This window comes from Callionymus lyra, chromosome 16, assembly GCF_982586985.1.
Source record: "Callionymus lyra chromosome 16, fCalLyr1.hap1.1, whole genome shotgun sequence".
In the NCBI taxonomy this organism is placed as follows: domain Eukaryota; kingdom Metazoa; phylum Chordata; class Actinopteri; order Syngnathiformes; family Callionymidae; genus Callionymus; species Callionymus lyra.
In genome coordinates this window covers 14,625,249-14,651,632 of record NC_141833.1, presented here as the reverse complement: position 1 = coordinate 14,651,632, position 26,384 = coordinate 14,625,249, and the positions used below count along the sequence as shown (strand labels likewise).

General features: G+C 37.9%; 1 protein-coding gene across 2 annotated transcripts in view; it reads left to right on the top strand.

The window, feature by feature from the left end:
• Positions 1–21,193, top strand: part of LOC148063838 (adenylate cyclase type 1-like) — a 54,976-nt gene extending 33,783 nt beyond the window's left edge. Inside the window, exons 5-21 of one of the 2 annotated variants that reach the window (XR_015713547.1) lie at positions 2,999–3,126; positions 5,085–5,243; positions 5,318–5,459; positions 8,343–8,498; positions 10,652–10,849; positions 10,917–11,014; positions 11,077–11,161; positions 11,231–11,320; positions 12,451–12,713; positions 13,974–14,100; positions 14,286–14,402; positions 15,397–15,543; positions 15,623–15,721; positions 15,792–15,906; positions 15,985–16,109; positions 17,639–19,264; positions 19,844–21,193. Coding sequence is in view for 1 of the 2 variants with exons in the window: in XM_087811289.1 (XP_087667415.1) it covers positions 2,999–3,126; positions 5,085–5,243; positions 5,318–5,459; positions 8,343–8,498; positions 10,652–10,849; positions 10,917–11,014; positions 11,077–11,161; positions 11,231–11,320; positions 12,451–12,713; positions 13,974–14,100; positions 14,286–14,402; positions 15,397–15,543; positions 15,623–15,721; positions 15,792–15,906; positions 15,985–16,109; positions 17,639–18,028 (2,439 nt within the window). In the remaining variant the exon portion in view is untranslated. Of the gene's footprint in view, positions 1–2,998; positions 3,127–5,084; positions 5,244–5,317; positions 5,460–8,342; positions 8,499–10,651; positions 10,850–10,916; positions 11,015–11,076; positions 11,162–11,230; positions 11,321–12,450; positions 12,714–13,973; positions 14,101–14,285; positions 14,403–15,396; positions 15,544–15,622; positions 15,722–15,791; positions 15,907–15,984; positions 16,110–17,638 lie in introns of both variants that reach the window. The other variant, XM_087811289.1, reaches the window with a different exon arrangement.
• Positions 21,194–26,384: the final 5,191 nt, after the last annotated feature.

The window sequence follows — 26,384 nt, the reverse complement described above, 5'->3', positions numbered from 1 at the left end:
GACAGCAAGTGAAAGGAGTATTTCCATACTTGCTTGCACAATAAATATTTCTAGATTAAGATCTAAATCTGGCCTACATTAAAAATGAAAAAGATAACATCTGTTTTTTTGTTCAGCCAAAATGTGTATCTTATGTTTTAGAGTAATTTGCTAACAGACAGTTAGCATAGCTCGACAATGATATACTTTTTATTGGAGAACATCATTTCAGGAAATACTAATAGTTTGTAATTTATTTTCAGAATCAGAATCAGAATCCCTTTATTATCCCGCGAGGGGAAATTCTTTTTAACAAACAGCAAGAGCAATATACCAGAAGAAAAAAAAAAACACCCAGAAATAAAATATTAAAAAGAAAAGAAAGAATCCAAATAGAATAGAAAATAAATCTGCACTATATTATATACACATATTTACAAAAATAGCAAGAAAGGTGCAGTTAGCTAATTATCTGGCTGTGTTGTTATTGTGGAGTCTGATGGCAGTAGGGAGGAAGGACCTGCGGTACCTCTCCCTCACACACCGGGGATGGAGCATCCTATCACTGATGGAGCTCCTCAATGCCCTCAGTGTGTACTGGAGAGGGTGAGACAAGTTCCTCCTCATGGAGCCCAGCTTGCTCCGTATCCTCCTCCCAGTCACTTCCTCCACAGGATCCAGGGGGCGCCCTAGGACGTAACCGGCCTTCTTAATAAGGCTGTCCAGTTTAGCCCTATCCTTTGCTGTCATGCTGCTCCCCCAGCAGACCACACCGTTGAAGATGGCAGAGGCCACCACTGAGTCATAGGGTTTTCAAGTCTGATGACTGATTGAAGTAGTTTTTTTATTTGTTATCGTCATTTAATACCTGTAAGGTTATTGTTTAATGTATAATATACGTTAATTATAACGTTTCATCTCAAACAATGGTTTAATTTCTTTTTTTATTTATTTATTTCTTTTAAACCAGAGAGAGGGTAAATACGAGGGTATTTTCTAAAGGAACCGACATCCACAAACAACCCTGGAGAGAGGACATTGTCATAAATGGATGTGGACATTGGAACAAACAAAACCGGATGACTCATGCAGAGAAAATAAAGTCAAACCGCAACAACACACTTAAAGCACCAGAATAACATCATTGCATATATGCTAAAAATATCTTATTATATAATAAATACTGAGGTTACTTCTAATAGAATCTCATGCCAAACACCACTTGTGTGAATTTACACGGATACACTGCTTTAACAAGCCTGTTCCGTTTCTACACAGGTCACACGTTGACAGCTTTAATGGATTCTACCGACGTGACTAATTACGAGTCTTTGTGCTCTTCATATCCATGACCAATGATCCCATTACCTCCATGGACACAATCAAGGGCTACGCCAGCTGTTGTCCAGTCTCTTCGCTCAAATGAACGTCTCTTGTTCAAAAAAAAACAAAAAAACAACCTAGAATAGTTGTTTTTTTTTGTGACTCAGCCTTTTTGTGTATCCGGACCATTGAACATTTTACTCGTCATATTCCAGATATTGCGACAAGCTTTGGTTCTTGGAGGGAATATCCATACAACTCGAATGAGCAGTGGAAAGTGCATTGGTGATTCTACCAAACTGGAGCCTTTTTTTTCGTCCATTTTAAGAAGCTACCGAAAATGTATCAAGATGCATTTGGAATGATGAAGTCGATCATAACCATTTGGCAATTTTAGATACTCCCACATAGGAGTGAAAGGATGATGTTTTTCCAAGTTAATCTGTATATCTTTTCTTTGCGTTATTTACTTTAACCTATGTTCTTTATTTGCACGTTGTTCTTTAATTTGAACTTTGTTCTTGTATTTATGAAACGATTGTTTGCCGTGTACTGGTAAAGAGGTAATTTCCCGAAAGAGGTCTCAAGACGGATTAATGAAGTCTATCTTATCTAAATTTTAGATTGTCTGGCCATTACAAAGACACAGTTTTATATGGTTACTGTTTTCATAAAATCATATAGGATTTGTTATTTTCATATGGTCCATTAGGTTTTTCCTTTCCAGCCCACAACTCAAAATTATTATTGTTGTTTTAATTTTCATTCCAAATGTAAATCCAAATTTAATGGTTAACTTAAACCTTGTGTAGCTCGTTGTTAAGTACTAACAAATCATTGTGTGGTAAAAATGTTACACACATCTACCCTCCTTATCTTTATACAATGAAAAAATATACCAAATTCCTTTAAAGTTTTATTTTCCCTTGAGAACTTAAAACTCAAAAAAACAAACTTTAATAAAAAGAGTATCTGAAACGCATGTAGTCGCCATCTTGATTATGTCGCAGGAGCTTTTGAAGTTTCCCCCATTCATGAACTGTAATAACTTGTAACATTTTAAACTAGACTTCCAACCGAAGGACTCAGTTTAAAAAAAAAAAGAAATGTTGAAGAAAAATGACTCCGTCTTTCTTCCTCTTCCACTTCTTGATGAAACTCTTCCATTAACAGCGAGAGTTTGAAGTTCGAGAGGCAATAACTAACGTCAGCACCTCATTTATTTCTGCAACTCGTGGCAATGGAGCGCTTGAAGCGATACTTTCAAATAACACTGATCCATATCCTGGCGGTGTAATGAACAGAATTTAATTAACTGTCAAGATTATAAAAGCTCAACACTCCTGGTCTCAGGTAGACCGAGGGAAACGTCTTTCTTGGTTCTTAAGAGGAGCTATCGAAGGAAAATTAGGATACACAGAATTCCGATATGAACTTTATCGACCAAATTCCACTAGTTTCATTATTGATACATTAATTCGGATTTTTTAATATTTTTTTGTTCACACATGTATATAGATTTGGGTTTTGATCTGTTAAAAATATCAATTTATTGTATTTTTTTCGTGTAGTTTCAATTAGATTTTTGTATTTTAAATGATTCAAAAAGGCTTCAAAACTCTTAATTTGAAACTTTTCTTGAGAATTTGTTTGCTTTTCCCAACATCCATTTTTAAATCTACTTTTCTTTTGCCAGGAGAACCACTGTCGGAGGATCAAGATCCTGGGAGATTGTTACTACTGCGTGTCTGGACTGACTCAACCCAAGACCGACCACGCCCATTGTTGTGTGGAGATGGGTCTGGACATGATCGACACGATAACGTAAGTGTCAACCGAACCTGTTTTTTTTAAATAAAGCTTGTGTCTAAATATAGATTTTAATAACCTGCTTGACAGTTGGCTCAAAATTAACGAAGAATATGGACGTCAACAATACAAGTAAATATGGAAATTGTTCGGTAAAAAGGGTTCGGTAAAACAGTCGCAAACTTTATGAGGCGGGATCAAAATTACAGTTGAGAGTGACCAGTAGAAAACTTAATAAGTGAGTATTTAAAAAGCGATCAAATTAATACTGTATAAGGAAAATCAGAGTCCAATATCTCAGAGTCCAAACAACCAAAGACACCACTTAACCAGTTAATACAACAGGAAACAAAAGGAATAACGGGGAACATGGAATAGGAGGTCAAAACACTCCTGAATCAACTACCACAAACTAAGCATTCAGACACAAAGGGAAAAATACAAGAAGTCCAATAAGAATACCCGAAGAAAGAGAATGAGAGAAACAACAACAGGTCTGGAATCAGCTGGTTTAAGTTGGTGCCTTGATTGCTGATGAGGTCCAGTCTTGTGCCATTAGTAGACTTGAGGAAATTACAAAACAGGAAGTGAGAGAACAAATGAAACCAAAGTAAAACAGAAGAAGATATATTTGGTTCAATTGAGCCTCAAACAATAAAAAGACAATATTAAAATCAGACAATTCAAGAATTAAATGTTGATCATCACCATTGGTGTGTCCCAAACCGCGCACTTCCGCACCTACACATTTTGAGTACACAAGTGCGTTCACACTGTTCAAGCAGTGTGCGAAAATGTAGTCCACTATGCACACTGAAACGGCCAGAAAATTAGGTGTGGACCGACACTACGAGAAGTGCGCAATTTCAGACACACCACACAGGCTGTGTCCCAAAACGCACACTTCTCTAAGTGCACTGGTTTACAGTACACATTAAGAAAATGCACGTATTTGCCCAGTGCGCAAATTTCAACAGATTTCAAATCAAACACTTCTGCTACACACTTACCTGAAATGACTCGACGGCTTCTTCTTCTACTACTTTTTAACGCTGATTGCAACCAGTTGTTGGAACACTATCATCGACACTTGACAACACTCTTCACCAATGGAAACAAGTTTTAAGTTGTGTTTTATTTTGTTACTGCTGTTGTCATGTGGTAAAAGTGTGTGTTTTCTCAAAACATTTACGCGTCGTCAGTGACGTAGCTTCTGTTTAGCGCCATCTACGTCACTAAGATGGCGGACTTTGAGGGTGGAGAGTGTCCATCGATCCACACTCATATTTCTGGCCAATTCAGTGCTCATTGCAAACTACATTTTAACACGCTGCTAATTGGGACGCACTTGTAAGTAAGTAAATAATATTTATTTATATAGCGCTTTTCCAGACCAGGGTCACAAAGCGCTTAAACAATCAAAACAATACTCAAAAAAGTACATACTTTAAAGATCAAGATAATACTGAGAACAACACAGGAGTTTGAGAAATTCAAGGAAAAGCCTGAACAAATAAAAACGTCTTAAGATGTTTCTTAAAGGAGTCAGTAGATCCATCAAGCGCAAAGAGAGAGGAAGATCCTTCCAAAGCTTAGGAGCAACAGCCTGAAAAGATTTCTCTCCTCTGGTCCTGAGCCGTGTTCAGGAACCATCAGTAGATTCTGATCCACAGACCTCAGAGCCCGAGCTGGGGTGTAAGGCTGGATCAGATCAGTGATGGAAGGAGGAGTCTGACCATGAATAGATCTGAAAGTAAGAACCAGAATTTTAAAGTTGATCCTGAAGGAAACTGGAAGCCAGTGAAGAGTTTTAAGGACCGGAGAAATGTGAGTTCTTCTACTAGAGCGGGTCAGAATTCTCGCTGCAGAGTTCTGAATCAACTGCAGACGAGCACTCAAAATACCAATTGGAAGTGATTTGGGACACAGCCAGGATCTGAAACTTTTGTCACCACCATTTCCCGCCTTCACAGGGCAGTAGCCGAGGCGACAGAAGTCAACCTGAACATGCGGGTGGGCTTACACACGGGTCGCGTGCTCTGTGGCGTGCTGGGCCTCAGGAAATGGCAGTACGACGTCTGGTCCAATGACGTGACCCTGGCTAACGTGATGGAGGCGGGAGGACTTCCTGGGTCAGTACCATTAATCCCTTTATTTTTTTTAAACGTGTTTCCAAATAGAATTCATGATTTATTTTCTCCAACAGCAAAGTCCACATCACGAGATCAACACTGGAGTGCCTGAACGGAGATTACGAGGTAGAGCCTGGAAATGGCCACGAAAGGAACGCCTTCCTGCAAAAACATGACATAGAAACTTTCTTCATTGTGCCATCTCACCGACGGAAGGTACGTGTTGTTGTGGTTCGGTCCGGCTCGTAAAGATTTGCTGCTGAAATGTTTCCCTTTCAGAGCAGCACTGGATTATTGCATGGAGGCTCTGAAGTGTGATAAGGAAGCATATATGCCGCCCTCGGCGTCTATCATCCTAGATTTTCACAGTTCAATAAATATGTGGTCGTGATGTTTAATGCGCGTCTAGCCCGGTCTACAGCTGACGTGAACAGCTGGAGCTTCCTGCTCTGCCTTATATTTCCAATGTTCTCCACTTTTTACCCTTTTTCTCTTCATCATGGATCCGTTTCTCTTCGACTCTTCCCTTCCTCTTCTTTTGTAATTGCATCGCATTCCCTTTCATTTCCTTCGATTGCCTTTTCCTTCCTTTACTCACCACTCTCTTTCCACACTTGAGATTAAATTCCCTTAATTGACTTTCTGTTTTATCGTTTTTCCCTTCTTTTTTTTCTTTTCTGTCTCTATAGTCCCTTTACTTCATGCTCTTTTAATCATTCTGTTTTGTTCTCTGAATCTCCTAAACTCCACTTGCATCCCTTTCTTTCTCTACCCTCCTTTTTTATTCTATATCCAATTCTGTACTAAACATTTCTTTCCTGTTTTTTCCTGCCTTTAACTTTTCCAAGACAAACTTCCTTTCATTTTTTGAAGCTAGATTTAAGCTAATTTAATTCAATACGATTTTAATTCAAGTGTCATATCGTAACAAAGTTGTCTCAAGACACGTTACAGTCTAAATAAGACTAATTTGGAGAAAAGAAAAAACAGATCCCAATGAATCAACAATGAGCGAATCACAGTGTGACAGTGGTGAGGAAAACTTTCCTTTTAGAAGACTCTGCTGTGACCGGCCGGGATAAGGTGGATGGGGGGGGTTTACTTTGTCTAAACACTGGTTCCTTCATAGCTTATCAGACTTCGGTCCTTTTGTGGCACCAATCAAAATGCTTCAGTAATAACGAGAATCGAAACAGGCTCCATCTTTCGGTGTCTCGGTACCCAAATGTGATCAGAGCGTGATATTTTCTGGATTTCTCTGATGAAAAATTGAAATTACAAATGAAGGAAATTTAACAAAGCTGAAAAACTAATTTTAAGTTTTCTACTTAGTGTAATGCCATTTTCTTTTTGGTGGAATTGATCTTTGAATTTTGAAATTGAAATTGAAATTGAAAAAAGTACCTTTCAAGAACCAGTATTGAACGTTTTCGTTAGCCCTATTCCTTCATGCCTAAATCTGACTCTCCTACTCTTCCGTCCATCCCTTTTTTTGAGGCTTTCTTTGTCACATAACTTATCCGAACAGGGGTCAACATTGAATGAATATTAAACCCCTTCTGCGAATCCAATGTGGTCCAAAAAGTCGGCTTAAAGTCGGCTATAAAGAGACAGGAAGTCACGTACACGTCCGGTCTCTCTACAGGCTTGTACGGCATTACATTTGCAAAAATAAAGGCTCAGCATCGTGACGGGTGACCTCAACTTCATCCTAATTTGTTTGTTTGTTTGAACGTACTCAGGACTTTCCCGTCAGTTTTAATCTCATCTTGTCCTTGAGATCAGTTTCAGGTAAACAACAGTACACTTTGAGTAATACACATGTTGTATTTGTGTACATTATAGACGAACTTGCAATCATATCCTTTTTTTTGTCAATGATCAGAAGTCATTCCTACAAATACGCATTCAGGATTTACATTTCTCCTTCAAACCAAACCATCGCCCTTTCTTTGTTTTGTATTCCCCAGGATTACCTTACACTCACCCGCCCCAACTTCCCTTATACACTCCTTTCTTCTATTTCTTTTTCATTGATTTCCTTACATTTGTTCCATTTTCTCCTCTCAATAATCTTCGAGGCCATATTTAGCAGCAAAAACATTCCTGCTCGGGTTTCATGGACCGTCATGTGAACCCGAAAAAACACGCCAGTGTCGCCAGGATTCCTTGTTTATCTTTTATCTTTTATTTACATCTTAGAATGTCTTTTTCTGTCCTTTCTTCTCCTACTTACTTACTTCTACTACTTCCTTTTAAAGTGTCTTGTTTTTGCCCCTTATCTTTATTTTAATAAAAATATCTTCCCAACTTTCCATTGCGAAACAGGAACTAACTTCCTGACTTCACCTGTATGACCCCACATTTCCTCCATTTTGACCTTCAGACTCCCCCCTTTTCTTTTTTTTTTTAACCATTTTCCTAGTTTTTCCATCATTTTATTCCTCAAAGCTGTTTCCATATTTTGCAGCAGTTGATGTATTCTTGGTTTATACTGACCGTCATATGAACCTACAACACTAGAGGGTTCTTTGATATATGTACAGTTCTGTTTTGTCTTCCTTTTTCTCCCCTCAGTTTCCTGGTTTTTCTTTTAAAACAACCATTTTCTTCATTATCTTCTACTATGTAATGATCAAAAATATCCTTTATACTTCCCGCCTTGCTCTTTTTTTCCCATCCTTAACCATTTCTGTCCAAATTGTATTCATTTTTCCTGCCTTTTATTCCACATTAACCTCTTTCAAACTCAGTCTCTTGACCAAAGCCTCTATTTTCTTACTGTTTCTCCCATTGTTTTTACGCCTAGGCTGCTTTTATTTAGTAAAACTTGACCCTCTTGAAACAAAGACACGCATATGTTCCTAAATCTACCTTCTTTCCATTAACTACCTTTCCTTATAACAGAGAAACAAGGACAACATTGCCACAACTTTCATCGCCACCACTGGGAATGACTTTTTTCTCCACAGACTCTAAAGCTTAGTATAGTAAGAGTGTGTGTGCGGAGAGTTTGCATGAACTGCAAACCTTATATGCATATTTCTGCCTGAGCTTCCCTGACTTAATCCCTGTTCCTGTTTCCTTATCTGCTGACAGATATTCCCCGGATTGATTCTTTCGGATATAAAGCCAGCCAAAAAGATGAAGTTCAAAACCGTGTGCTACTTACTGGTGCAGCTTATGCACTGCAGGAAAATGTTCAAGGCTGAGATTCCCTTCTCCAACGTGATGAACTGCGAGGACGGAGATAAGGTATGAGCTCACTGTCTCTGTGTTTCCTCACTTTTAACTTGGTGAAAATGTAATTAAATAAATAAATCCTCTGTAAGGAATAAAATACTAAAGAGTTAATTGATGTTAAACTATGGAGGTACAAGGAAATTAGAGGATCTGTACAAAAAAAAAGTCTATTTTCACTGCAAAACAACTGAAATCCAAGTGTTAACGTCTTATTTTTATAGAAAAGATTTCATGATGAGCTACTTGGCAGGTCAAGAAATGGGTCTTATTTCATGAAAATAGTAAAAATAATGTGCTGAATGAGTAGTATAGTTCTAAAAACGTGAAAAATGACTTGATACAAGTTTTTTATCACCCTATTTGTTTACTCTTTTTAAAAACTCTGTCATTTTTATCCAATATCTTGATATAAGACGTTTTTTTCTTTTGAATGTGATTCATATTAAACCTTATCAAGTAATTTTACCTGAAAATAAACACAGGAGGGGTTTTTTTAGTGTAGAAAAGTTGACATAATAAAAGCAAAGATTAATAAAACACGAGTTTTAAAGTGGCGTACATAGGATAATGTCCACAAAATCAAAATGTAAGGTTATTTTTCTAGTGTCCTTAAATATGTTAAGTAGTATCCTTACTTATGTGACTTTAGGGTCAGGATTAGGCTAAGTGTCCTGTACATTTTTCTTTAAGTTTCCCACTTAGGTGGTATTGCTTTTCCCTCCTTTTGGCCCCTAAACATTGAATTTGCCCACCACTACTTTAAAATCCAATTAAACAACTAAAATATTCTTTATACATGTACATGGCGTGCCTGCCAATGGGCCATCTCTCCCTTTGGACGAATAACCTGTTTCAAAAACCTGCGACCATATTGTCACAATCAAGAATCTTGTCTTTGGATTTATTTTCTTCTTAAACCAAGACAGACTCTGCCCCAAAAACTTGGTAACAGATCGTAGTACCCATAGACTACCTTGTTAGTGTGTGGTTTAAAAGTATCTCTTGTACCGTCCAACCATATTTCTAGTTACCTGTCAATTCTTTCTAATCATAAGGCCTACATAGAAAGTATTTCTTCCAGACAGGAAATTGGATTTTAACGCTCTTTCCGAACCCTCCCCACACCCAGGTTTTCACCCTAGTGACAGCCAGGATTTACCACCAATTCACAGCCATTTTTCCAAATGAAATTTACAGTGTGAATGTACACAGCATATGCAAGTGTAAGATGTTTTTTTGTGATGTTTCCACTCAAAACCAAGATAAGTAGGAGAAGAAAAAAAAAACTCATTCATGGCAATAATAGCCAAGAAGACAAAGTGTGTCTTCCAGATGATTTATTGTATATTGCAGGGTCATCGTGAGCGATGGCGGGACTGCATGATTCTGTCACTTATAATGACAGCCGGATATTGCTTCTGCTAGACAAGCCATTTCCACACATACCCCCCCCCCCCGCCTGGCGACGACACGCCGGCAATCTCGGCGAATGTCAGGGAGCATGTTTTACCTCGAAGTCGCCTGAGCAGAAAAAAATCCCGTGACCTGGCAGCTGTAAAACATCTGAACCTGCTATTTAGATCCTGATTTGTAGGCCTGGAAGTGTGGAGGTGGCGTCGGAGTGACACCGGTGTCAAGGGAGTGAAGTGCATTTCGACGTTGTAAATTGAAAGAGGGGGATGAAGCTCAAAAGTGTTCCAAAAAGATTTGACGTTATTGTCGTTTTCTATTCGTTTTTCTGGATCTTTTAAAATCTTTGACGAAAAAAAAAAGGGCAACACCTTTCGACTATTAACAGGAGCGCCTGCCTGGGTAGTAACATGCTATTTTTACAGAGATGTTTAACTGCCTGTTGGCTCAAAATGGGAAAAAAAAATGGGCAGCTCCAAACATTGCATCAAAGGATAAAGCGTGCGCTATGGTCTCTTGTAGGAGGCTATAAATGTCCCTGCCTAGCTTTTATAGGGGGTTGGGGAGATATTGAAGGTTTTTTGATGGGTATTTCTGTCCCATCAATGGGTCGCATCAGATTTATAGGATCAAAGAAAGCAGGTGTTCCATTTGAAAGGATAAAAAACGAGAAAAAACGCCAGGTTAGGGGGATGAAGGGCTAAAGGGCTAAAGAGTTATGGTTGCTACATCTACTGTGTCTCTCGAACCTAAAGCGAAGGGCCATGAGGACGGCGCCGCAGAAGCTGAGGAACCGCCCCAACGCCAACCAGGCCAACGTGGTCCAGAGCAGCCCCAGGACGCGGGTCAACCGCTACATCGGGCGACTGATCGAGGCGCGCCAAACCGAGTCCGACACCGCCGACCTCAACTTCCTCACACTCATGTACAAGTGCTCTGAGCGCGAGCAGAGGGTGAGCGACGGCGACCTTCGTCTCTCTCCTGATCTCGTGGTCAACGAAGTCGTGTTTCTTTACGCAGTACCACCAGGTTCCGGATGAGTACTTCATCAGCGCCGTGGTCCTCTCTCTGATCCTTGCTGCCTTGTTTGGCCTTGTTTATCTGCTGATAATACCACAGTGCGTACCTTCAGTTCCTCAACCGTTGGTCTCAGTCTTGAGTCACATTTGGATTCTTTCAGGGGCATGGTGGTGCTAGTCCTTCTGGTCTTTTGCATCTGTTTCCTTGTAGCTTGTATCATGTACCTGCACATTACAAGAATACAGGTAAATACCGTTATTGGACATTATTACTAGGGTATGCTACATCGTGGCTGATATTAAATTCTCTTGCAGTGCTTTCCCGGGTGCCTGACCATCCAGATCCGCACAGCGCTCTGTATCCTTATCGTCCTCTTAATCTACGCCGTGGCGCAGGCCTGTGTGGTGAGTGCCAGTCCTTTTTTTTTTACTGCCAACCACCATGTTGTTTCGTGCTCTAATTGTAGTTTATTTGAGGTTGAAATTGTGTTTTATGACTAAACCCCGGTGTAATTATCACTGGTGTTGCTAACAACGTTGGGCTACGTTTAACGGAGAGCAAATGACAAATTAACCGAGAATAGTTTCACTATGTGAGCAATGTTCCGTGTGGTGTTTAAATATGTTACGCTATTAACTAACGAGGAATTGAATATTATGTTCAGTGAAATAATAATTACTGTTTGTCTCTTTGCTACTTTTCAATCTTTTAAACATGTTGTTTGACTTCAGTCGATGATCGTTTGATTTTAGTTTAAAATTGTTTGATTTTAGTTGAAAATTGTGTGATTATAATGAATATTTTTTGATTATAGTTGAATATTGTTTAATTATAGTTGAAAAATGTAAGATTATAGTTGAAAAATGTTTGATTATAATGAATATTTTTTTATTATAGTTAGAAATTGTTTGATTACAGTTGAAAGTTGTTTGATTATAGTTGAAAATTGTTTTATTATAGTTGAAAATTGTTTAATTATAGTTGAAAATTGTTTGATTATAACAAACATTTTTTTGATTATAGTTATAAATTGTTTGATTATAGTTGAACATTTTTTATTATAATGAAAATAGTTTGATTATAGTTGAAAAATGTTGGATAGTAGTTGAACATTTTTGATTATAATGAACATTTTTTGATAACAGTTGAAAAATGTTTGATTAAAGTTGAAACTACAATTGCACGTGTAAGATGTATACAAAAAATTAAAAAGTGTATGCAGGTAAAACAAAATATACCATAAACTACTGTAAAAAGAAGGTGAATTGTGATAACAAGAAATAAGCAATAAAAGTAAACAAGTACAGAATGGTAGATAAATTCCTAAAATCAAAGTTCTTTGTCAACATATATACAAACATATATATATATGTATATATATATATAAATGTAAAGTAGGTAGACATATTTCCTGTCTTGGTTCTAATAAGAAAGGAAAGGAAAGAATGAACAAGCTTTAACTTACATTTCATAGCTTGTATTATATCTTTTGTCTGAAATCAATCTCTCATTGGTCGGTGTGTCTGTGGTGCAGGTGGGCTGCATGCCATGGCTGTGGACCAGTGCCAACACCAACAGCTCCATTGTCATCATCGACGTGGGCAGCGGCTCCAACCACACCATGACGGAGCTGCCTTGCGACGGCGCCCGATACGCCTTCCTGTCCTGCGTGGTGGGAACTCTCACCCTGGCACTTTTTCTGCGAGTGTCCTGGCTGCCAAAGATGGCGCTGATGCTCCTCCTCGGGGTGCTGTATGTCACCGTGCTGGAGCTCAGTGGGTTTCGCAAAACCGACGGGTGAGACGACACAACAACACACAAGCAGTGACACACATGCTTTTACTTCTGTAAAGTTACTCTGTCAGTTTTCAATAAACAAGTGCAAATAAATATCATTAATAATTGTAAATGTAATATCAATTGTATTAACATCATAATGGCAAGGTTACTGTGCATACGTTTGAATTAATCACGATTAAATAACACATCATTTAATTATATTTACATTTTGAAGGAACAAAAAATCACAAAAAGGGTGATATATTAATATATATTTTGGAATCGGAATCATTTTATTGACAAAAGTGCAACATTGTCGGGACAGTGCTGTACAATGAAACAATAATAATATGAAATATTACATTTTAAACTAAAAAAAAAGAAAACATGTATTATAACAGAAATGACAATCGATATGTACAGTATAAATATATGATCATATCATACATTTTTATTTTTTTATTCATTTTTTATTTAAAAACAAACAAATAGAGTAAACATTGTTCAAAAACATTTTTTTTAATCAATAGCAAATTCAAGCATAGTTATTGTGGTACGTTAATGTCGTAAATGCTTGTTTTTGTGTTGTTGATATTTTCTTAATATTGAAGAGAAGAACTGACTTTTCCTTTATGTTCTTGTCAAGTATTTTAATATATAGGAATGAATAATACTATGGAAGCTCATATTTCTCTAATAAAAAAAACAATTGTCTATAAAATCTTTTTTTTGGGTAAAAATACACAAACATTAATGCCATCCTGGTCTATCAGTTCGATCCCAATAGTGTCAAAACGTTTGTTATTTTTAGAAGACAACGATGATTGGCAACTTGAAGGAGGTTGATATTATTGTCTTTGCAGGTCTTTTGCCCACACACACACACACACACACACACACACACACACACACACACACACACACACACACACACACACACACACACACACACACACACACACACACACACACACACACACACACACACACACACACACTTATTTCCCGCCCATTGAACCCACAAACACACGTAGTCATTAGCTCAGAGGACAAGGTGGGCTGAGCGTCTTCCTTATAGGATTTAAGTCTCGACAAATACACAACAAAAAGCAGTTTTTTATACACAAGTTTGCAACAAGCATTCGTCATATTTTCATCTTTGAATGCAGGACTTTCACCAGCTTCACATATGGAACGCTGGACATGGCTGTGTGGGGGGTCTGCTCTGGACTTGTGTGTGGTCTGCTGACTGGTGTGTGTGTTGGTCTTCCTCCACAGTGGGGGGTCCCTCCACATCCGAGGCTACGAGCCCATCCTGTCTCTGTTGCTCTTTGTCAGTGCCCTGGCCCTCCACTCCCGGCAGCTCGACCTCAAACTACGCCTGGACTTCCTCTGGGCTGTGCAGGTCAGGACGGAGAAGCAGGAGCTTCTTTTTTTTTCTTTTTTTTACATCCAAGTTGTGAGATATTGTGTGAATATTATCAGTCAAAAACCAGCATCTTGCTTCTATATCTGATGCTGCTGGTAAAAGGGACATCATGTTCTGCACTTTACTGACACCCAGTGGTGGGTTGGCGCATGTTCTTCCAGGCAGAAGAGGAACGTGATGGGATGGAGAAAGTCAAGCTGGACAATAGAAGGATTCTCTTCAACCTTCTGCCGGCACATGTGGCGCAACACTTCCTCATGTCCAACCCCAGGAACATGGTGAGACAGATGTTATGATACGAGAGAGAGAGCTGGACCCTGAACGCAACACGATGTCTAACTTTTTTTTTTTGTCTTCGACTTTCGTACAAACATGACCCTCTGGCGTTACCGTACCTTTCTACAACGTGATGCACTTAGTTTTAACGATCTTTATTAAATAAACTCATTCATTCATCGGTTTATATTTTCAGCAAATGCCACACACTTGATATAATTTTACAAATAAAGACACTTTTTCTATCTTTCTACAACGTGATGCACTTAGTTTTATCTTTACAAACAACTTTATTTAACAACTTTGCATATTTCAGAACGTCTTCGATCATTTTATTTATATTTTTCGTTGTTTTTTAAGATTTTTTTTTGTATTTTTTAATTTGGGAAATTTTCGTCTAATTTCATTTGTGTATTTAAATGTTAATATTTATTTTAGAACTTTATTCCATTTTATCGATATATTGAAAGCTATATAAACGACAAAATTTGGTGTAAGTAAGTAAGTCATTTTTATTTGTATAGCTCTTTTCCAGACCAGGGTCACAAAGCGCTTAAACAATCAAAACAATATTCAATAAAGTATAAATTTTAAAGATCAAGATGATCTTTATTCTGTAACCATCTCATGCCGAACAAACATGGAGCCCCAGTTATACTAATATAAATGGAGGGGCCTCAGAATATCACACCACCGGCCGCAAATGCTAATGCTAAGCTAATTTATAAACGCATGTTCTTGTTAGTTAGACTAGATCAACCTTATTGAGGCCTCTTTCGGGAAAACAAGAACAAGAACAAAGTTCAATAAAAAGAAAGTGCAAGATAACACAATCTAAAGATAGAAAACTAAAACTAAAAACTAGCATTAGCATGTAGCGAAAGACTGAATCCCGCCAAAAAAAACACCCTATCAAAATAAAAACAAAGAAATCAGTGATGACCGTGGATCTTGCTGTGTAAACGAGTGGTTCCTGTGTTTGTGCGTCCACACCAGGATCTGTACTACCAGTCGTACGCACAAGTGGGCGTCCTCTTCGCCTCCATCCCCAACTTCAACGACTTCTACATCGAGCTGGACGGCAACAACATGGGCGTGGAGTGCCTGAGACTCCTGAACGAGATCATCGCGGACTTTGATGAGGTACAAATTTTCGTTAAAGAACGCATCATAAAGACTCCAGCTTATGACGTTTTTGGTGTTTGTTTGTTTTTTTTGGTAGCTGATGGACAAACAATGCTACAAAGACATCGAGAAGATCAAAACCATCGGCAGCACTTACATGGCAGCTGTGGGCCTCGTCCCAACCATCGGCACCAAGGTAGACGACCTCCTACCGACAAACAACCATTTAAAAATTGATCGTTAAAATCTTTTTTTTTAATTTTTAGGCCAAAAAAACAGTCTACGACCATCTTAGCACGATCGCGGATTACGCCATCGAGATGTTCGACGTCCTGGATGAGATTAACTACCAGTCGTACAATGAGTTCGTCTTGAGAGTGGGTACGTGCCTCCTTCTTCACCGCCATCCTACACAGAAAACTTTGAATTTTAAAGTTTAAAACTTCGTTGTTTCTTCAGGTATCAACGTGGGTCCGGTGGTGGCCGGCGTGATCGGAGCGCGGCGGCCTCAGTACGACATCTGGGGCAACACGGTCAACGTGGCCAGTCGGATGGACAGCACCGGAGTCCCGGGAAAGATCCAGGTACCGTTAATGTCAACGTCGAAGGCTGTCGTGGGAACGATGCTATAAAAGCCGCGGCAGGAAGAACACCCGGCGCAGGAGCCGCGGGGGGTCGCGAGGATTTTCGTGTTCAGACTTCAAATGGCAGCTTTCGAGATCACCCACGTGTTTCCCTCACACACACTTCATTTAGACACGTCGCACACTGCTTCACATTGTGTTGTAAACTTTAACGATCAGAAGTTTTAGCGAAGTGTATCACATGATACAGGTTCATTTAATGTGGCATGTGTTTGACTCAAACCTTCTTTTGTGGCCTCAACTAAACAAAAGCCTCAATTTCTTTTCTATTGTTTGCTAATTTTTAGCAAGGTTGGCGCCAAAATACACACATTTTACTCTATCAATACCACCTTTTTGCTTCATAAAGCAAAAAAAAACACATTTTTGGAGGTTGATAATTCTAGTCTTGGTTGCTAGCCTACAGATTGAGGTGGGTCACAATATCTAAATGTATTTTTAAGATGATTTGATTCTAGTAACATGAAAAGGTTTCGGGTAATTGACACATGAATATTTAAAAAAAAAAAAAAAAAGACCCAAGAAACAAATAAAAAAAAAACGTGATGGGTCTAAGGTTGGGCATCAAGCAGAAGGTTCTGGTACTGGTACCACTTTGATAACGGTTCCTGAACGCTACTTTTTAATAATACCAATTTAATAAGATCAATTCTAACCAAAATAATATGACATTATTACACATAGTGTTAAACCTTGATTTTTAATGTTTTAGCTTTGGTTGATAAATACCAAATAATAAATAATAAATACATATTATTAATAATATATTACATCTTTACCTCTTTCAAAAATGTGTATCTATTTTATTTACTTCTTAAATTAAAAAAATAATTAAAAACATTAAACTGTTAAAAGCTGCAATGAGGTAAACAAAATAAAATTAAGTTTATTCATCAATAAAAGCTGTTTTATTACAGAAAATAATAATTTTCAGTGTGAAAGAATATTCATAAACAATTGAAAAATTCGGAAATTTGGCAGCGAAATACAAAGCATGTTTTGATACTCGATACTACTACAGTATTTCGGTCATTGCGAGTTCTACAACCAGCCTTCGATGGTGGAAATCCAAGTGTGGTAAATAATGTTTAGTTTTAAATCAAGTATATATATCTTTGACGCAAATTGAAAAAACTATAAATATTTAATTCAGCCACATCATATTCACCCCAAATTATTACTTCAAGTTTTTTGGAGTCGATATATTTGTTAAACATTGAGTTTCTTAACAATATATAGTATGAGATATTAGGATACACATGAGATACTAGGACATTTGTGAGGACACACACCACATTTTAAGACGAGAACAGCATTTTTAACATCCAATATTGAAAAAAAAGGTGGAATAAATGAGTAAATAATCATGTATTTAACCATTGAATTGATAATTCCATGAATATAAACAGTCAAGCTCGTATATTTCCGTCGTTTGATTCCATTAAAGCAACAATTCTTCTCTCCTCCAGGTGACCGACGAAGTCTACCGCCTGCTGAATTCCAACTACGACCTGGTGTGCCGGGGCAAGGTGAGCGTCAAGGGCAAAGGGGAGATGCTGACCTACTTCCTGGAGGGGAAGGTCCAGGCCATCGGCACGGTGACCACGGCGTCCGTCATCCGATCGGCCAGCCTGGCGCGAAGGATCCACTCCTGCGGGAAGACCAGCGTCCCCGCCAACATGGGCAGCGTCTCCTCGGCCACCAGCATCAGCAACGTCCAGACGAACGCTTCCGGCGTCGGGAACAGCCAAGCGGCGTGCCTGACCACTTCCTGTGTGCCTACGGTCGGCGAGGAGGGAGAGGAAGGTGCGACAGTGACACAGGTCCAGGTCAAAGCTGGGGCAGAAGTCGCCGTCTAATTTTTGTTTTTTTTCTTTCTAAAAAGAGGACGAATAAAAAAGGATCAGGGTCAATATCAGGAACTTTAAAACTCAGACAATCAAACTTTATTTCTATGAGTTTTATTCCTTTTTCTGGAAGTTAAGAAAGAAGAGAAATCACTCTGGTCCTGCGTTCTCTTCGTGGTCCCTTTAAACTCTATTACCCATGAGGACGTTGTGTTTCCGCCACAATCTCATGTGAGAACTTGTGCACCTTTTATAAAAAATATATATATTTTATCTACCAAATCGATGGCTGCCCCACTAATAACGACCGCTTTTCTTTTCTTCTCCATCACCGACATTCTTTGGCTCTACTGCACGTGCCTCAATAAAAGTTGTTTAAAAATATATATATAATTAAAATATTGCCTAGAAATAAATAATTAAAAAAACATATTTTCAAGATCGAACAGAAATGGATGTATAAAAAAAAAACGTTTATTCAATAATAATAATAATAATTGTATTAAATAGGTCTTTTTTCTTTGTCATTTTTTAAAACGTTCACGTAAAGCTGCAGAAATCACTGAAGGTGTTGAGAACCAGCTTCAGGTGTGAGCAGGTGTGGAGGCGGGGGAAGGGCGGACACACCTGTGAACGATCACGAAACGAAACAAGTGCGAAAAGGAAATTAGCCAAAAGTCATGAAGAGAATTCCCTTTTTTTTTTTAATTTATTTCACTAACAATAAAACATAAATAATAGAAGCAAATAAACGTATTATTTTTTACCTCATTGCAAAATATTTTTGTAGATTTTCAGAATAAAATACTCGGATATAATGGAGCAAAAACTATCCTCAATAAGAAATTACAGTAAGGTGAAGCTTTTCAACGGTTTAAAGTTTTCATTTGATGAAGTAAATGAAATAAATAAAAAGTTTAAATTTGTTGAAAGATTGCTATTAAATATATTATTAATAAAAATTGTATTTATTATTTAGAATTTAAATAGCATTATATGGTACCGTATCTTTTATTCAAATTTATTGTATTTTATGAATCTATTTTTATTTAATTATTTTATTCTATAATGCCACAACAACAAAAATCCTGTGTGATACAAATGTTTGATTCTTGTTCCGGAACAGTTGAACCCTTTAGCATATTTGGTATTTTATTTTTTTCGTTACGTCGAAATGAATTGTGGAATTGGCTTAAAATTTTTAGTCGTAGCGCGAGTTAAAGGCTGAGCAGTTTTTTCTGGTGCTGTGTCTCAAATCGTATACTAATCTTAGTATGCTAGAAGTTAGTATGCATCAGTTTAGTATGCATACTAACTAGTACGCAAATTCTCCGCAGATAGTATGTCTCAAATCAAACACTGCTGCTACACACTAACCGGAGATCACATGACAGCTTCTTCTTCTACTTCTATTTAACGATGTTTCAAGCAGCTGTTTGAACGCTATCGCCGACACCTGCTGGCAGCACGTATTGCAACTTTGGAAAAAGAAATAAAGAAAAAATATGAGAATCTAAATAATCGCGAGATATTTAAGCTGGTATCAGCAGCGAAGACGTGTTTATCCTCCTACTGCTGCTGAAAATACACATTTAAGTATATGCATATATATGCATTTATATATGACGTAACTTCCGTTTAAAACGTCACTAAAATGGCGGCTGTTTAGTATGGTTAGTGTCCATCGAACCATGCTAGTTTTGTGGGCGTGTTAGTACGCCAATTTAGTATGCATGGCGCACTAAATTTCGCATACTAAGAATTGAGACACACTAACGTACTAAAAATACTAACTTTTAGTACGCTAGTATGCGATTTGAGACACAGCATGGGACTTCTTTAAACAGGAAGTGGCCAAAAAAATGCTAACGTTAGCATGACGCACCTCCATGATACATTCATTTTCCTCATTGACGAAACACTTTTTCATTTTTGAATTTCATCTGCATTTGTTTTTTTTTGCTTAATAGAACTCACTAATTCTTTGCCAACTAATATACATTGTATTAGTTATGATATGAACATTTATTGTAGCTTATCTGCAACTTATAAGTCATATTTTACGATTCAAATCTCTCGTGAACCACATGAAATGAGTCGCCCGGCTCAGAGTTAGCCAGGAAATTAAAAATAAATGGCGATGAATGCAAAGAGAATTTACCACGATCGGTGCCTATAAATGTCCTTCTCTGTGTTTCTCCTCACGAGGGAATGTGGTGAAAACACAACGTTTTTAAAAAATTCCCACGTACGACGGACGCAGTATGTGCATTAATCTTAAGGAACAATGTCTTGCTTTCGCTTTCCGACGATGCCAAGGATACATTGCATTATTTACAGTGTTCACTTGTGTTACTTTTTACGGCGTGTGTCAGCATGTGTGTATTTAAACTCTGTGAGTGTGTGAGCATGCAACCACTTCTGGTCTGTCGGGGGGAAAAAGCACAAGCTACTTTTTTTTTTTTTTTTTTTAATACTCCGAGCTCACTGGATGAACATAAAGTTAACAGCGCATGACTTTTAAGAGGTGACAGCCATAATAACAAAAAACCAAAGTAATGAGATTTCCATAGATTTTGACTTTTATTGCTTCGCCGTATAATATAATTGACACGTGTGACTGCCGACGAAAAAACGTGTCGGCACAGAAGTATTTTTTGATTCATGGCTGACGCTTTGTTGCACGACAAAGATGGTTGGAATTGTTGTGCCGCCACCGACGGTTGAAACGCCAATGGACGCTCCCGGGGGTCCGGGGGGGCTCGACAAACCCTCACTAAACTTGAGAAGCACACAACTACACACGGATTTTGGCGACCACATTTTTTTTTCCAAGTGGCCATTAAAGCTCTCGCTTCAGTCGCCCATCAGACTTTGGTTTTGCTAATATATTCACACCTTCAATCTTCTATTAGCCTGACTCAGCATATTCTAACCCTCACAAAGCTGTACATAAATACATGTTTTGTTTTTGCCTTATCTGCTTACAGTGATTTGCAATCTGCCTTTTTTTTTTCTTTTTTTTTTAAGAATGATTACATTTCATAAACAGACTTTTTTTGGGGGGGGTTACGTTTGTTTCTTTGTGTACAAAGCTGTAAACTATGTTGTATCTTGTACAGTTTGAAGTTGGTTTTATGGAAAACTTTGTAATAAAGACAATATTGGTGTATAAAATATCAACTGTTTGTTTGTTAGTCCACAGACGCATCTCAAAATATTGGTATGTTTTGAATTTTTAACTTTATAAACTTCTCCGCCGTCAGAAATCTGGGTGAACGAGAGGTTACGAGAGTCCATTATGACATAATAATGGCTTCACTCAGCCAGCTGTAATCACGCCCTGCTTTGTTTATACAAAGAGTCCCTTGGAGTTGGTGACCTCCGGGATCGATGACACGTGGTGACAAACCTTGATGTTTGACCAATCACAGGAGAGTGGTCGTGGTTATGGTAAACAAGATTGAATCCCCAGAAAGACAAAGTATTTTCAGTTTCTAATGTAAGTATTTCCATTTTAAAAAAGTTTTGTAGAAACAGACACATACTGATGATACAATAAAGTCTAAGACCACTTTATTACACACTTAAATCAACACATTAGCTGAACTTTAATGAAAAAAGAACTATCACAAATGGATACGTTCAAAATGTAAGTGGAAATATGTTACAACTTGTGAGCTACGAAGACGACCATGAATATACAGGGTTGTGTAATGTTTATTTAAAATAAATATATTCCTTCTTCACTTCATATATTTTTAAAAAGAACAAAAATTGCACCTTCAGTTAACTACACTGCACTTGCACTTAGAATTTTGAGTGCAAAAGTGCGTCCCAATTAGCAGTGTGCGAAAAGTTAGTGTGCAATGAGCACTCAATTGGCCAGAAAATTGAGTGTTGATCGATGGACACTTCCCACCGTCAACGACCGCCATCTTAGTGACGTAGATGACGCTAAACTGAAGCTACGTCACTGACAACACGTCTTCGGAGCAGACACACATTTTACAAGAAAACAACACAACAAAATGAAACACAACTTAATAACTTGTTTCAATTGGGAAAAAGTGCTTTCAAGTGTTGGTGACAGGGTTCCAACTTCCGGTTTGCGATTAGTGTTATAAAGTAGTAGAAGAAGAAGCTGTCGAGTTATTTCTGGTGTGTAGCGACAGTGTTGATTTGAGACAGTACTATCAGTCGAAAATTTGCGCACTTGCAAATTTAATGTGTACTATAAACCAGTGCTCTCGGTGAAGTGCAGTATTTGGGACACAGCCCAAGACATTACCTGCACCGGGACCAAGGCCTCTCCAGTGCATACTCTCTCGCATACTTCTCTTAGTGCACTGGCGGTTAGTATGCATCAGGATAGTGTACGTATTAACTAGTACGCAAATTCTCGACAGATAGCATGTCTCAAATCAAACACTGATGCTACGCACTAACCGGAAATGACGCGACAGCTTCTTCTTCTACTACTATTTAATGATGATTTCAACCAGCTGTAGGAACACTATCTAGTGCAACTACACAACTTCTATGGACTATTATTTAACCAAGAAAAATCAACTTTATTTTAAATGATTGAACAAGAATTCACTGCTCAGATGCTTTCGTGTAGAAACACACACATGATAGACACTCGCCAGTACAACCACGCAGACGTCACTCAGTTACTCTGTCAACCTTTCAGACTTAATCCCACCTAGTTATTACTGCGGTACTTTTATTGGTCTGTGTCTGGACAACGTTCATCACAACTGGAGTACTTGTACTTCGACCCCTAAATAAATGTATGCACAATGTATATATATATGTATATATGTGTGTGTTTAATGTACACATTGTGCTGATTTGCACTTTGCCGCGAGCTTCGCCATACCGACGTTTATAAGCCGCAAGCGTAACAAACGCAGCTCTTTGTGGGCCGTTTTCAGCAGTCTATAAAGTTTAATTTCTCACACCTCGCTTTATGGCTCGTATTAACACCTTTCACCCAACGCCGCGGAATTACGGCGGACAATACCGGGTTTTGTTATGTCAGTGATTATCTTTCCAGCGCGGGCCCGAGCCATACACATGTCACCGTCGAGTCGGGCGCCAGATGAAGTGGTCGAGGCCACAAACTTTTTTGCAACTGAAAAAAAAACCAAACCGCTGATCTCATTGTCAAGTGAACTGGTTTGCAGTGGAAGGAAGCCAAAGTAAATACACGTTTTTTTTTTACAAACATCACTCCCACGCAGTGTCATCGGGGGTTAAAAAGAGAGTAAATCTGAGCGTGACCTTTGTGAAGATAGCGGGAAAGAAAACAGCAAAAAAAAGGGATTAAAGGTGACGTTCTAGAGGTTCTCCATGAAACAACACACTGTGACCCAAATCAAGAAAAAAAAGTTGCTTTCATTTGTTTTAAAGTATTTTAAGAGTTTTTCTGATTCAATTAATTTCACATCTATTTGGGTAAATGTTGGGAGACCATTCCCAGAATGCAATGCAACACAGACACAGGTCAGAGAGTAATGTATGCATTTTCCTTTTTAAATTATAGTTTCGAGATGTTCTTTTTTATGAATATTTGTTCATATAATGTTCAATTCCATTAGCCATTGGTGAATACAAACACACCCTTCTGGCGACACCGTCCAACCCCACAACACCCCACGATCTCTCCTTAATGTTAAAGTTAAAAAGAAAAAGAAATGTATAAAAAAAAACCCATTTATGTTGCACTTTCTCCCTGAGTTCAAGTCCCAGTCTTTGACCACATTTTTTTTCCATTCGTACGACAACTTGATTCCAAAATACAACAACCAATTAACGACAATTACAACCATTTTATTCAATCTTAAAATGATAGTTCACCCCAAATTTAAACTTCAGACTATTTCACAGAGTAACGTGTACCTTTTTAGAGTTACAGGCAAACATTTTTGTTCATTTTAATGTAGCAACTAGTGATGACCTACTTTAGTGTTTTTGTGTGTTTTTGTCTGTGTAGTTCATCCCTGTGACCTCGTTTAAGGAAGACCTTTTTCAAAGCTAACGTGGTGTTAGCTCCTAGCAAGATGTTAGCAAGTGGCTAAGGGGAGGTCGGCGGGTGAGCGCTCGGGGGGTGGCCGACCTTTTTTTTTTAGAAAATTGAAGGATTTGAAGTGCAAAATCCGAAAAATCCTGTAGTTTAAGTTAAGATATGTTAATTCAGTGCTTAAAGTGCTTGAAGTGGGTCTACAGGAATACATAGGTTAAGACATTCTTATTTGTTCAGGCTTTCCCCTGATTTTCTTGGACTCCTGTGTTCGTATTATGAGTTTTGGCCTTTTAAAGTATATATTTTAACTGTGTATTGTTTTTGATTGTTAAAGCGCCTTGTGACCCTGGTCTAGAAAGATATTTACAAATAACATTTACTGACTTACTTACATATAGGTAACTGCTGGAAGGGCTTTGCTGTAATGGGATTGGGTCAGAAGTGTAACCCCTAGTGGCACAACTGCGATAGAATGATGCCGAAAAATATTCAAACCTTGACACTCCTAGAGAGTACATATGAGAAAACCTGATATTTTAAAGGACCTTCTAATGTCATGAAAGTGTTTCTGTGGTAGTTTAACGCCATTGTGTATTCCCCTTTTTTTTGGTAGGATCACTGAAAGTAGTTGAGAATCACTTAAGCGAAGTTAAAATCACACTTGTATATGCTTTTCCAAAGTACACTGAAAAAAAATAATAACACTTTTGTTTTTTGCTCCCATGTTTTATGAGATGAACTCAAAGATCTAAAGAATTTCCACAAACAAAAAAATAACAATTATTATTTTTTTAATAATAAAAAATATCTCAAAAAGTTGTCTAAACCTCTGATAGTGAAACACTTCTTTGCCAAGATAATCCATCCCACCTGACAGGTGTGACATATCAAGATGCTGATTGTTCTGTTGAGGAAGTGTCTTTATTAAGGCAACTGTTTAATGTGGAGATTTTGAATCCACATTAATTCCAGAATAGGAACGTTGGTTTTAGATAAAAAAACAAAACAACAATTTGTATGGGTTTCAATAAGATTTATTTTTTGAAACTAAAAGATGAAATGAAATATTCCTTGTATTCATTTATTTATACACCAATCTGTGAATCAAAAGTATTTCTATAAACTGAAATAAAAGTATCAAGGATTCACAAATAAAAAAATGGTGAGCAAATGTAGCTGCTTGTTCTAAGCTAGCAATGGCACAAATTAGCGTAAAATATGTTAGAAAGAGAAAAAAATATTTATTGTATTTTTTCTACATCTTTTTAATTAATTTTGGAATGTATTTTATGTGAAGATTTTCCACTTTAGACAAGAAATAAGAACTAACAAGAAGGATCTCTGTCGCCTGCAGTTAATACAAAACCCTGCAGCGAGAATTCTGACCCGCTCTAGTAGAAGAACTCACATTTCTCCGATCCTTAAAACTCTTCACTGGCTTCCACTTTTTTTCAGGGTCAATTTTAAAAATTCTGGTTCTTACTTTCAGATCTATTCATGGTCAGACTCCTCCTTCCATCAGTGATCTGATCCAGAATATAAATAGTTAAATTAAACATACCAAATGTTTCAACTTTTTATTTTATTTTATTGAAACAGTCACATGATCGTCTTCTTGGTCCAATGATTGGCTGAAGGTTCGATCAAGTAGCTCGGTGCTCTATTGGTGTTTTAGGTTGAATTTAAAAGTCGCAAATTTAATTAATTAATTTAATTATTAAACTTAGAAAAGTTATTTTTTAATTGGTTGGTACATGAATATAAAACTATGTCTAACAATAAATTCAATGACAGAATTCAAAGTTTTAAAGTTCAAAATATGAAACTATTCAATAACTACTATTTCTATATACAAACTTTTAAACATTTATTCTGTTAATAGTGTGTTTCTTTTCCTTGGAAAATTTGAATGACAGAAAAAAGTATTTTTTTTAGTTTTTTAAAACAAACAAGCTGCTTTAAATCAACCTGACGAGTGGATTCATCTTCACACACCTGAAGGAAATCATCTTATCTGAGGACCTGAGCAGCTCAAAACTGATGGATCCGCTTCACGTACGTCAGCAGGTGGATTCAAACTCAACTTTATCGATAACACAAATGCTTCCCTGCGACAGAGACAACCGCTGGACACCATCCTAGAAGAGTCGGAGGAGGAGGAGGAGGAGGAGGAGGAGGAGGAGAGCGAGGTACAGGAGGAGGTTCAGGTAGCCGAGGAGAGCTCCGAGGTCTTGGTAGAGCGGGAGGAAGAGGATGAACGTCCTCTGAGGGTCTTCAGACCTTCACGTGGAAGCTTCATTTTCAGCCATGATGAGCCAGAACCGGCGTCTCAGAGCA